Source organism: Miniopterus natalensis, chromosome 4 (assembly GCF_054644295.1).
Source record: "Miniopterus natalensis isolate mMinNat1 chromosome 4, mMinNat1.hap1, whole genome shotgun sequence".
In the NCBI taxonomy this organism is placed as follows: Eukaryota; Metazoa; Chordata; class Mammalia; order Chiroptera; family Miniopteridae; genus Miniopterus; species Miniopterus natalensis.
In genome coordinates, this window is record NC_142084.1 from 91,851,639 (window position 1) to 91,864,733 (window position 13,095).

At 48.5% G+C, this 13,095-nt stretch overlaps 1 protein-coding gene across 1 annotated transcript in view; it reads left to right on the plus strand.

Moving 5' to 3' along the window:
- TENM2 (teneurin transmembrane protein 2) overlaps positions 1-13,095 on the plus strand; it is a 258,817-nt gene that overhangs the window by 223,018 nt on the left and 22,704 nt on the right. Inside the window, exon 22 of the mRNA XM_087816191.1 lies at positions 758-993. Within this exon, the coding sequence (XP_087672317.1) occupies positions 758-993 (236 nt within the window). The remainder of the gene's footprint in view (positions 1-757; positions 994-13,095) is intronic.

Genomic DNA, 13,095 nt, shown 5'->3' on the forward strand with positions numbered 1-13,095 from the left:
CTGCCCCAAAAGCCGGCGTCTCAGAGGCCAGCCCAGCCGGACTCCTTGGGCCGCTAATCATCAGGACAACAGATCTGTAAAGGAGTCTCTGACTCACATTTCCTTCCCGGAGCTTTGTGATAAAGAAAAGGTCCGGGGTCTCACTGGTGCAGATTCCATTTAGGCCGAGAAGCTCACGTTATCAGCACCCGCTGTCCCAGCCCACCTCACGCGAGCTGTCTCTTTAGGGTTCTCTTGAGCGGAGGTGGCATCAGAGTCACAAGGGGCAGGACGGTTGCTTTGTCTCTTGATTTTCTTGGAAGAATCCCAGACTTGATTTGCAGTCGATCTGACCTGTGGCTAAGCCATCAAGCTCAGGTTAGATGGTAGGAAAAAGGGAAAAATATATATATATGTAGTTTTTGTTTCTTTTTGTCCATTTAAGCTAAAATATCTGTTAAAGATCAGGGATTTGATTGACACAAATTGTGTAGGCAATAGACAGCTTTAATTGTACTATGAATAGTCCTCGGTGAGAAAATGGAAAATATCACGGCATCGTTATTTCTGGAGTGCCATGTATTAATAGTGTTTTCTTTCCCCGGACCAGCGGCATCCCCACCGCTCACCTTAGCATTGTGCGCACTAATAAAGGCAGCCTTAGGCCGGGGGCCTCACAGTGCCATGGAAGCCCCTGAAAGCAGGGGTTCCGTTCTGGTCTCTCGTGACCGAGTGAGTAATGTATCCCCCGTCCCCACCCCCACTTGCGTTCCTCCAGATCAAGTGCGGAACAGCTACCAGCTCTGCAATAACGGCACCCTGAGGGTGATGTACGCCAACGGGATGGGCGTCAGCTTCCACAGCGAGCCCCATGTCCTCGCGGGCACCATCACCCCCACCATCGGGCGCTGCAACATCTCCCTGCCCATGGAGAATGGCCTGAACTCCATCGAGTGGCGCCTGAGAAAGGAGCAGATTAAAGGCAAGGTCACCATCTTTGGCAGGAAGCTCCGGGTAAGTGGTTCCACCCAACTCGTCACCACACAGTAGTGGGGGGTTCACGTCATCCTCGGGAGCTGAGGAAATGTCCCAGTTTCTGAGCCTCCATCCCTCCTTTCTTCCCTGGGAAAGGCAGATCTTTCCCGCAGAAGGTAGGAGCCATGTATCCCCTGGGGACTGATGGGTTGGGCAAAACATTCTCCATTTCCTAGGACCGAAAAAGGCGGGGACAGGCCTTCTGCCGCAGGTAGAGGTGGCTTTTCTCCTCTCTTCGCACGTGGGCTCTTCTCCCTCGACTCTCACCGTTTGGCCAGTTCAGTCGACAAATTGGGGCCGGTGTCTCCTGGGTGCTGGGGAATTTGCTAAACAACAGAGAACAAAAAATGTAGTATATGCGCCATACACTCGAGGAGTTGACAGCCCGATGTAATTATCTAGATGCAGGACCACCTGATGGCTCAGTGAGAAGACAGAGGAGGGGCCACCACCCAGCCCGAGGGATCCAGGGCAGGCTTCCCGAGAGGAAGGAACAAGCAACCCCCAGTAGGAAGTTTTAGCCAACCCTCGCCTCCCTGGACTAGGCAACTCCTTTGAAAATTAATGCAGAACATTTATTGAAAACTTCTATGATACAAACATAAAGTGCTTTGCTTGTATTATATTACTTTCAGCAGCCCCATGGGGGTAGTTGCTACCATCTCCATTTTTCAGATAAGGAAATATAGACTCTGGGAAGTTACATAGCCCATCCAAGGGCACAACAGGTAGAAAATGGCCACGCCGGGACTCAGCCCAGCGCCGTCTTTCTGTGTGGCCCGGCGTTCCTAACCGCCAGGCCACACAGCTTCCTGTTCAGATCCACGGGCAGCCAGACCATCTGGGTCCTGCTCAGGTCATTTATCGGGCACTCAGGACACTTTCTTATCCCCAGGGGGCAATCCCAGGGATCCCAGGCTTCATCAAATCTAGCGCCTGTTTACTGAACACCTACTATGAGCCAGGCACTGTGCCGTGTACTGGAGATACGTGGCACACCACGCAAAACCCCTCCCCTCCTGCAGCTGACCTTCAGGCGTGGGAGGAAAGGGGCAGGAAGGTAGATAGTAAGTAAACGAATAGATACCTGAAATAATCGCAGATTGAGACAAGCACTGGGAAGACGGCAAACAGTGGAGCCCAGTAGGGTTTAACAGATGCTCTGGAACCCCTGAGAGTAGAAGGCTCACCACCCAGAGAACCGAGTCATCACTTTTGCTGGGCTGTTGGACTGAAATCCAGCCCGGTGACCTCGCTGCAGAGCCGGCCGGTCCATCCTAAGATGCGGCCTTTGGCTGGCTGGAGTTTCACTCTCCACGTGAGGTCACCAGCTGGCTCCCATGCCTGTCTTCCTCTGCTGGTGTCGGCAAAGTCGCAAGCCACAGGCAGTGTCTTCCTAAAGACAAAAGTGGAAGGAGATCAGTAGCTAAGTCCCTAAAGGCTGTAGGATCGATTTTTGATCCACTGCACTGTAGAAGTTGATTATAAGCAGCAGTTGTGCCTTCTCCCAGATAAATCAGCTATGCATTTTGACTAAGTTTTCAAAATAAAGATAAAATGTGGCCCTAAAATAAAATGGCTATAATCCCACCTCTGAATATTAAAAACCTTAATAATGGGACTCTTGGTAATTAGCAGAAGTTAGGCACGCAGGTCTTATAACTGAATTTCTGCCAGGGTTAGATTTGCTGGCATCGTGTTTATGCAAATCAGAACACAGCTTTATCTATCAACACCTCAACACTTAATTGTCTAGTGTTAGTTCCTGTAACAATAATCACATATCCATTTAGCTCTTAAATGAAAATCGCTATGAGATTATAACAGGTCGAGTGGACTGAAAATGTAATTTGAAAATGAGGGAGAAAGCCTGGAATTTATTTGCATCTCATTTATTTTAATTCAATTCATAAATTGTTTAGTGAATGAAATAAAAGCAACTCCCAGAGACTGCAGGGGATCAGGTGGAAAGGCAGGGTGGAGTGGGATGTGGGCTGAGACCCGGGGAGTGTCGCTCTCCTCAGATGCCTCAGAAGCCTCTGGCAGGGAAGTTTGCGGCCGCTCAACCAAAGGCACCTGCCGGGCCCTGAGCATGCAGGCTCTTCTCTCCTTACCTCCAGGCCTGCCTTTCTTTTCACTCCACTTCGACACCCTGGAATTTTTCATTTGTTCAAAACATGTCTACTAGAATGGACTCTGAGGAGAACACTACATTTTATAATTATAATTGTTTCTTTTTCTGGGTATGTCTATTCTTCTTTTCCTCTAGGTTTAAGTCTCTCCTGTATTGGGGCTGAAAATGAAACCCACATTTGAAATTATTAAAAAGATGTTTACTAAGTGCCAACTCAGCAAGTTGGAGTGAGTAGACTAGACAGAGAAAATACAAAATCCTTGCCGTCAAGAAGCTCGCAGTCTAGTGGAGAAGACAGTGTGAGGAGTGTGACGTAAGCTGTAACAGGGGCTAATATCACAAGGACAGGGATGCGGCACTGTGTCCCTGCGGATGGGCCCTGGCCAGGTAACAAGTCCTGAAGCACCTCGCCGCCCAAATGTGTCAGGTGGCTCGCTGTCATCGCTCTATCTTGTGATCCTGCCGGTTTAAGCAAGTGACCTCAGGTTTCTGTGGGAGGGGAGGAGGGCTTGGGTGCTTGGAGGGGGCTTACTGAGCAGGGCCAGCTGGGGCGTGCATCACTGCCACCCACCCTGGTGAGAACACGGAGGGGTGACTTCAGCTCAGCTGCAAGGAAGCCCAGGAAATGCCGGAGAATACGGAGCAGGGGCTTGAGCTTTGACAAGAGAGCAGGACGAGCTGGTCGGAGGAGCTGGAACCAGTCCTGAAGGGCAGTGGGAATTAGCCAGGTAAAGAGCGAAGCGGGGCGGGATCAGACAGAGTGTTGCCTGTGAAACAGCGCAGAGGTCGGAAAAGGGAATGGCATTTCAGAAAACAAACTCAGTGTGGCTGGAGAGAAGGGGACTTGTTATATGGGGGTGCAGGTTTAAAAAAAGAGCGAGCTGGCCGGGGCCGCACATGGGAAGGAATATTCTGTGAGGCTGGCATTTATCCTGAGGACAGTGGGGAGCTGTTCCTGGGTTTAATTAGCAAAGTGATGTGTTGGGGTGTGTAGTGTTAGAAAGACCTCTCAGAGCTCAGAAATAAGTCCTTGCTTCTCCAGTCAATTAATATAAGACAAAGGAGGCAAGAACATACAGTGGGGTAAAGGCAGTCTCTTCAATAAGTGGTGTTGGCAAAATAGGACAGATACATGCAAAGAAATGAAACCGGACCACTTTCTTACACCAGATACAAAGATCAACTGAAAATGGATTGACGACTTAAATGTTAGACCTGAAACCATAAAACTTCTAGAAGAAAACATAGGCAGTAAACCCTTTGACATCGGTCTCAGCGATGTTTTTGGGTATATCTCCTCAAGCAAGGGAAACCAAAAAGTAAACCAATGGGACTACATCAACTAAAAAGGTTTTCACAGTGAAGGACACCATCCGCAAAACAAAAAGACAACCTACTGGATGGGAGAAGCTATTCTCAAATGATACATCTGATAACGGGTTAATATCCAAAAATATATAAACAACTCATACAACTGAACATACACACAAAAATCCGATGAAAAAATGGGCAGAGGACCTGAACAGACATTTCTCCCAAGAAGACATACAAATGGCCAACAGACATGGAAAGATGCTCAACATCACTACCGATTAGGGAGATGCAAACTAAAACCACAGTGAAATGGCCTCACACCTGAATGGCTGTCACCAGTAAATCAACAAATAACAAGTGCTGGAGAGAGCGTGGAGAAAAGAGAAACCTTGTGCACTGTTGATGGGAATGCAGATTGGTGCAGCCACTGTAAAGAACAGTGTGGAGTTTCCCTGAAAAATTAACAAGAGCTGCCATAGGAATCAGCAATTCCACTCCTGAGTATTTATCTGAAGAAAACAAAAACACTACTGGGAAAGATATATGCACCCCTGTGTTCACTGCAGCATTGCTAGTAATGGCCAGGATGCAGAAGCAACCTAGATATCCATCAGTAGATGAATGGATAAAGATCCATCAGTAGATGAATGGATAAAGAAGACATGGTACATATATACAATGGAATATTAATCAGCAATAAAATAAAAAAAATAGAGCCCAGCTGGTGTGGATCAGTGGTTGAGCATCGACCTATGATCCAGGTTAGATTCCCGGTCAGGGCACATGCCCGGGTTGCGGGCTCGATCCCCAGCAGGGGGCATGCCGGAGGCAGCCGATCAATGACTCTCTCGTCATTGATGTTTCTCTCTCTCTCTCTCCCTTCCTCTCTCTGAAATCAATAAAAAATGTATTTTAAAAAAAGAATGAACTCTATAGCCATTTGTGACAACATGGATGGACCTAGAGGGTATTACGTTAAGTGAAATAAGTCAGATAGAGAAAAACAAATACCATATGATCTCACTTACATATAGAATCTTAGAAAGAAAGAAAGAAATGAAACAAACCCATCAATGTAGAGAACAAGCTGATGGTTACCAAAGAGGAGGAGGGTGAGAGGATGGGGGTCGGGGGATAAATAAATAAGTTATTTTTAAATAAGACATTTTTAAATAAATAAGACAATAAAAAGCAAGAAAGCAAAACTATCATTATTTGGGGAACCTGTTACCTGGAAAACGCAAAAGATTCAACTGAAAATATTTCAGAAGCAATAAAAAAGCTCAGCAATGTCACTAAACATAAAGAGAACTTAGATTTTTCTATGCCAGTGAAATCCACCTTTGAGTGGACAAAGGCACATTGCCTGAGCGCCCACGGCCAGGCCGCTGCTGCAACACTGATGACGGGACTCACAGAGCCTGAAGCAGCACATGGTGTGTAACATTCGCCCTGCCCTTCACATCCTGAAAAAGCACACACACACAGTGGGGCCCAGGTCGGACACTGGAGAGGGATATGGGACCTACAGACTGCTTACCTGGACTGCCACCAGTCCCTGACCCAGTATGACCAAGGTTATGACTGAAATTTGTCCATCACTGCACTGCCACCTCAGCAAGCATGGAAGGAAGAAGAGAAGAGAGGCCTTCAGGCTTCTTCAGATGTGGAGGAAGGTGGGTTAGCATGGAGGCTGTTGCAATCATCCAAACAAGAGACTGAACCACTGACAGTAGAGAGAGGAGGGAGAGGGAGAGGTCCGAGAGATCGTAAGCACAGCCAGGTCACGGGATTTGGCAACTAGCAAGCTTGAGGTGTCATGCTCACCTGTTGGGGTCTCTCTCCACAACCACACAGAGTGGGAAGCTGAGTGGCCACCCAGACTTGGGCACTGGCCTACCAGGCTATGTGAAGGAGAGAGGCCTAATTTTCTCCTACATTAGGATGGTGACCTCTTCCCACTAGGGGGTCAGGTAGACTTGGTCCAAGGTGATTCCAGGCTGACATCAGCTTAGTGAACCCAGAGAACAGAGGAAAGGATCTCCCCCAGCTAATCCCATGAAGGAACTGTGATTGGCCAGACCCAGATGGAGTTCCCATCCCGGGGCTAATCACTGGTGAGCAAAATGGGGATCGGTGACTGGCCAGGCCTGGGTCGCATGGGTCTTATGATGGACATCTCAGTAAGGCTGTCTAGACGGGGGTAACCTGAGAGGAAGGAGGGGCTGTAACTCAGGAAGGAAGGAAACGAGACTGCGGGGTAGGTACCCGCCGCCTCCCACAACCACATCAGAATTACAACTAAAATACAGAACCACCATCATCAGAACCTCCTACAGTCTAGCTGAACAGAAGTCTTACAACGAGGGGACTGAAGAACCATCGAGACCAGTAGGAGGGGCAGAGACGCAGGCAGATCGGGGCTGAAACACACTCGGCCACAGGCCCTCACCCAATGCTGCAGATTAACCCAGGAGAGCGAGCTCGGCAGTGGAAGGTTTCCCGGAGCAGCGAGGGGTCCCAGCCCCACAGCAGGCCCCACAGCAGGCCCCCAGCCCAGGGCTCCAGGCCGGGAAGAGACGTCCCCACAACTCCGGGCTGTGAACCCAGTGGGGACTGTGGCTGAGGGTCCCGGAGGCTGCGGGAGCCCCAGCAGCTCCCCTTAAGGGCCCGGCACGGACTCACTCGGACGCTCCCTCGGAGCCCAGCGCCAGGAGCAGCCTGAAAGGACCCGGGACACTCGGGGGGAACTAACCTGCCTGAGATCCGGGCGAGAGGCGGAGGGCGGCTTCCTCCCGGGCAGAAGGGCTGGCGGAGGCCATGGCTCCTGTGGCGAGTCCTCCCCGCACACAGCCCGCAGGCAGGCGCCATATTTGAGTCGCCAGCACCTGACACGCCTTTGGCCCCAACCCGTGATTCCCGGAGGCCCCGCCCTCCCCACCTGCAGCTCATCCAGGCCATTCCCAGGGGCTTTTCTGTGCAAGTGGCCTCTCCAGCCTCATGCTTAGGACTTTCCAAAAATCTCTCAAACAAGCAGCAGTGGGCCCCATACGGCTTGATAAGTGGCCCCAGGCCTGGCACTAGTGGCAGCTGCATTGGCTCATAGCTTGGCCTCTCCTGGACACCGCCAAGCCCAGCACAAGTAGCTGCCAACTACAGTTTGCTGAGTAGCTCAGGCTGGGTGGCCCTGGGCAAGGCACTGGCACAGGCTGACTTTGCACCTCCCAGGAGGCCCCAGAGACAGTGCACCTGGTGGTCACACTCGACCACGCTGGGTTACAACCCTACCACAGCCAAGAGTGACACACTCAAGGGGCGCACTTGGTGAACCAAAGCTCCACTGAAGTAAATCCTGCTCCATAGGGGTGTCCCCAGCACAGCAGCTCTTTGGCTGTAGCTGCAGCTGGTCCTCACAGCTGACTGGCCTGGGGGTCAATTCCTCCAGGTGATACCAACAGCAACCAAGGCTCAACTATAATAGGACAGTGCACACAGCCCACACAGGGGAGCACCTGGAAGGCCCAGCTCAGGGGACTGGGGAGGCTGAGCCACTGGACCCTACAGGACACCTACTACACAAAGCCACTCTACAAATTCCAGGAGACATAGCAGCTCTACCTAATACATAGAAACAAACACCAGGAAGCAGCCAAAATGCGGAGGCAAAGAAACATGTCACAAAGGAAAGAACAGAAGAAATCTCTAGAAAAGGAACTAAATGAAACAGAACCAAACAAGCTACTAGACACAGAGCTCAGAATTACAGTTATAAGGATACTCAAGGAGCTTAGTAAGACTATTAAGGAAACTAGTGAGATCATCAATAACATAATAAAATACCAATCAGAAATGAAGGCTACATGAACGGAAATAAAGAATAATTTACAGGAGTCAACAGTAGAGGACGCTGAGAATCAAATTAGCAATTTGGAACATGAAGAAACAAAAAACACCCAACCAGACAAGCAAAAAGAAACAAGAATCCAGAAATATGCAGATAGTGTAAGGAGCCTCTGGGACAACTTCAAGAGGCCCAACATTCATACTATTGGGGTGCCAGGAGGGGAAGAGACCAAGAAATTGAAAACCTATTTGAAAAAATAATGACAGAAAACTTCCCCTACCTGGGGAAAGAAATAGACTTACAAGTCCAGGAAGCACAGAGGGTCCCAAACAAGAGGAACCCAAAGAGGCTCACAGCAAGACACATCATAATTAAAATGCCAAAAGTTAAAGACAAGGAGAGCATCTTAAAAGCAGCAAGAGAAAAGCAGTTACCTACAAGGGAGCACCCATACGACTGTCAGCTGATTTCTCAACAGAAACCTTGCAGGCCAGAAGGGAATGGCAGGAAATATTCAAAGTGATGAAAAACATGGAACTACAACCAAGATTGCTCTGCCCAGCACAGCTGTCATTTAGAATTGAAGGTCAGATAAAGAGCTTCTCAGACAAGAAAAAGTTAAGGAGTTCATCACCACCAGACCAGTATTACATGAACTGTTGAAGGGTCTTCTTTAAGAAGAAGCTAATGAACAAAAGAATCTGACAAAGTAAATTGATCCAGAGACCTTGAAGCATGCAACAGATGGTCATATTTCAGAGGGAAGGGGGTGGGGAGTGGGAAGAGATTAATCAAAGAAGTTATATGCATACATGCATAACCCATGGACACAGACAATGATAGGGTGAAGGCCTGGGGAGGGGGTGGGAGCGAGCAGGAGGGGTCAATGGGGGGAAAAATGGGACACCTGTAATACTTTCAACAATAAATATAATAAATAATAAATAAATAAAAGAGCATAGGTTAAATCACACACACACACACGTATTCTGCATCTTCCAAAGCCTAATCATAAGGCAAAATGCTGGCCCTGAGGATCGGTAAATGCATTAATGCATCTCCCTCCCCCCAGCAAGCTTTTTTTTCTAGACTTTTGGAAGACAGAACTGAAACTGACCCCTTCTGTTTAGATGTGAAACTTCTGCTCTTTCCTAAAATGGATTTAGTGGGTGATTCTCTCCAAAAAGGAAAGCCTGTAACCACCCTCCAGGGTATTTCCTCCTGCTTATGATTTACATCCAGATTGCAAAAGCAAGAAACAGCTACTTGTGTAGGTGGCAGAACAAAAGAGAAATTGCTTGCAAGGTAATTTTCCATCATGATATCGGTATTAGTGTTACTAGTATTCCAAAAGGAAGTGGGAGTTAGTAATTTTGTTTTGGTTTCCATATAATTAATGTGACATTGCAATTACACGTTGGCTTGTGTTACTTTTACTTTTGTGGCAAGTGACAGTGACAGAGGAGCGAGGTATGAGGCAGACATGCGTGTGTGCAGGGGAACACACACCCATGAACTCTATTCTGCACAGAGCCCACTAAGGCAGGACTATGTTAGCATGCAGAGTCCTTGTGAAAGCCTGAATTTCATCGGCTCCTTCCTGACCCAGTGCATCCATTCAGCACCAACTTATGTTTTATCTTTCAAATACCTATTATGTTCTTGGCACTGTACTTGGCACTGTGTGTATATTGGTGAACAAAACAGACAAGACTAAATTGTGAGCAGTGCTGGTGCAGAAAGAACAACTCGTAATACATTTAACATTAGCTTAAATAATAATTAGAAGGGCAAACTTCTGCAGGCCCATTAAACAAGGCATTCCTCAAGCAAGGGTTAGTTTTGGCTGACTTGCTGTTTTGATTGATGTGATGGAAAAGTGGAAAGACCCGCATGGAGTTTAACCAAAGAAATTGTGATGGGTGCTAGAAAGAAAAATATAGGGTGAGGATAATCGGAAATATCTGATTTAGGTTAAGGCCTCTCTAAGAAAATGACATTTGAGCTGAGAACAGAATGAGGAGTAGGAATTTTCCAGGCTTAGATGGGAAGAAAGCCTGCTGTGCTAGGGTACCAGCATGTGCAAAGGTCCTGAGACATAAGGTACTGTTGCTTGTAGCATGAGCAGAAGGAGAGCCAGTGTGGCTGGAGCGAACTAGCAGCAGTGAGGTCAATGGAATAGGGTCTTACTGGCCCTGGAAAGGATCTTAGAAATACAGAAGTCCCCCCCAGATTTCCCGCCAGTGAATGCGAAGGAGCCTTCATCCGCAGGCTGGACTGTCTGCCTTCCTTCCTAGACGCCAGGAGACAGGTGACATACTCGGATTCCGGAAGTGCAGGTGGAAGGGTGGCAAGTGCAAGCTCGTTCTGGTCATCGGGGCTGAGCCTCCAGGGCAGACGCCCCTCTTCTCTGCCATCTCCCTACCCGTGGCCCACCCACCTTCACTACACTGTTCCCACAGCCTCTGAACCGGGCTTCTCTGCCTGTGCGGGGCCCTTGCTCACCTCTCAAGCTTTCGCTTGCTCGCCTCCCCACCTGGAATGTTCTTGACGTTCTCCCACCTTCACCTGGGAGGTCTTACTAATGCTTCAAGCCCCCGCTGAGGCATCACTGCCTTTGGGAAACTCTCCTCATCACAGCTCTGGCTAGTGTCCTTCCTCTGTTCCCACTATTTCTTCCCTCTGGTCATGCTCATTTCCACACTCGTGTTGTTTGTTGTTGGTTCGCGGGTCTTTATTCTCGGCCTGTAAGTGCTCTTTGGAGTGAAGCCCTCCCAATATTTGGAGACCACAGATGTCCCGGTCACATTTTCTGTTCTTGGTTTTCCATGTGAGAACCTTGGACCATCAGAGTCACCAGGATTGTTTAAACTCAGTCTCATTCAAGCCCTTTATTTTAAAATGTTTGTTAAGCACCAAGCACACTGTCCAAGGTAATAGGGACATTAAGAAAATTAAGATAAACTTACTACCCACCAGAAGCTCACAGGCCACTGCAGATAAGGAAACTGAGGCACAAATGGTGAAGGTGCTGCGTTGCAATGACAGAGCTAGTGATAGTCAAAACTGCAACTCAATTTTAAGTCTTTTCACCTTTCCACCTCTCCAGCACCCAAAATAGCAAGTCATCCAAAAATAGTGTCCACTTGGGGGATACATTATTGGCTGTGTCTGCAGAGGCCTGCCCTCCTGAATATGCATTATTTACGTGTAGCAAGTTGTTCTGTCCACACAAGCACTGATCCCAGTGTAGCACCGAGTCTTGTTATATGGGGGCTGGGGAGAAGCTGCTTGTGAAATCCCAGAGGACAGCCCTGCCAGTGTGGCTCAGTTGGTTGGAGCGTCGTCTTGTGCACCGAAGGGTCGCGGGTTCGATTCCTGGTCAGGGCACATAAGGGACGCAACTGATCAATGTCTCTCTCTCCCTCTCCCTCTCCCCCCCCTTCTCCCTTCCTGTCTCTCTAAAATCAATAAAAACTTGTCCTCAGGTGAGGATGAATAGGGGGGGAAAAAATAAATCCCAGAGGACACCCCTAGAAAGGAAATGAAGATGTCACCTAAGCGAGGCTTTTCCCCTCGGTAGGTGAATAACTAAACTCTCCAAGGCAGAAATTCTGCTTTCAAACATCTCCAGACATGGCGAGTCCCATGCCCTCCCTCACTGATCTCCTCTGGGTCTCCCATACTCGAGGCAGGATGGGCAAATGGTCCTTCTCTGAGTCTAACTGCAGCCTCTCCTGCTGTGCTTGTGCCGCCTCCTGGAGGGGATCCAGCCCAGCCTTAATTTCCTCCTTCATGTTTCTCAAATCACCAGCTCCCATCCCTGCCCCGTGAGCTGAGTTAGAGTCGCCGGTTATGGCCCCAGCAAGGCCATTTTGACAACAGCGTTTCCTTTTCTCGGGGTTCTTTATGAGCCTCCCTGTGACAGCCATGTGCTTAGTGAGATCAAAACATTCTGGTGGCAGAGATTCCACAGGGGACACCACTTCCCCGAGTCTGCCCTCTGCAAAAATAAAAACTGTGCTAAATAGCCGAGTTTTATTAACTGGGGAAGCCAGGCTGAGGAAAACGCTCGATAATTAAAAATAACGGCTTCCTCACGAACACAAAATTGTATTAATTTAAAAATTGGTTTCTCTATCGTGGAGAACCTACTGAGCCAGCTGGGAAGGGAACTGTGCTGATCCTGGCAGGGAAAATAATTCAGAATAACTTTTATGTTCTCCAGGAAGCCTCAAGGTTAATTTAAATGTGGTTAGATGGGTAATTTAATTCAGAATAAGAGAACAGCATGGCTGAATTAAAACTTCTGCACACTTGAAACCGGGGAGCCGGGGCCCACAAGCCCTCCAGCACCTCACGCCCCACAGCTGAGGCACCTCCTCCTCACGCGTGGCCCCCTCATAATTAAAGATACTTGATTCTAATCAAATTACGCAACTGGACTGCACTGCTTGGCTCAGCTTCCCATGAATTCATCACATTTAATTATTAGAAGCATTGGGCATTTTTATAGAAATTACACATTTTGACCGCTGACTTGGAGTGACGTCACCAAGACAGCCACATAAGTGATGCTTACGAACAAAAGAATCTGACAAACAAAACAGACCCAGAGACATTGACGCAGGCAATAGACGGTCATATCTCAGAGGGAAGAGGGAAAGGGGTGGGGATGGGAGAGATTAACCAAAGGAGTTATGTGCATAAGCCATGGACACAGACAATGGCGCGGTGAAGGCCTGGGGAGGGGGCAGGAGCAAGGGGCAGGGGTCAATGGGGGAAAATG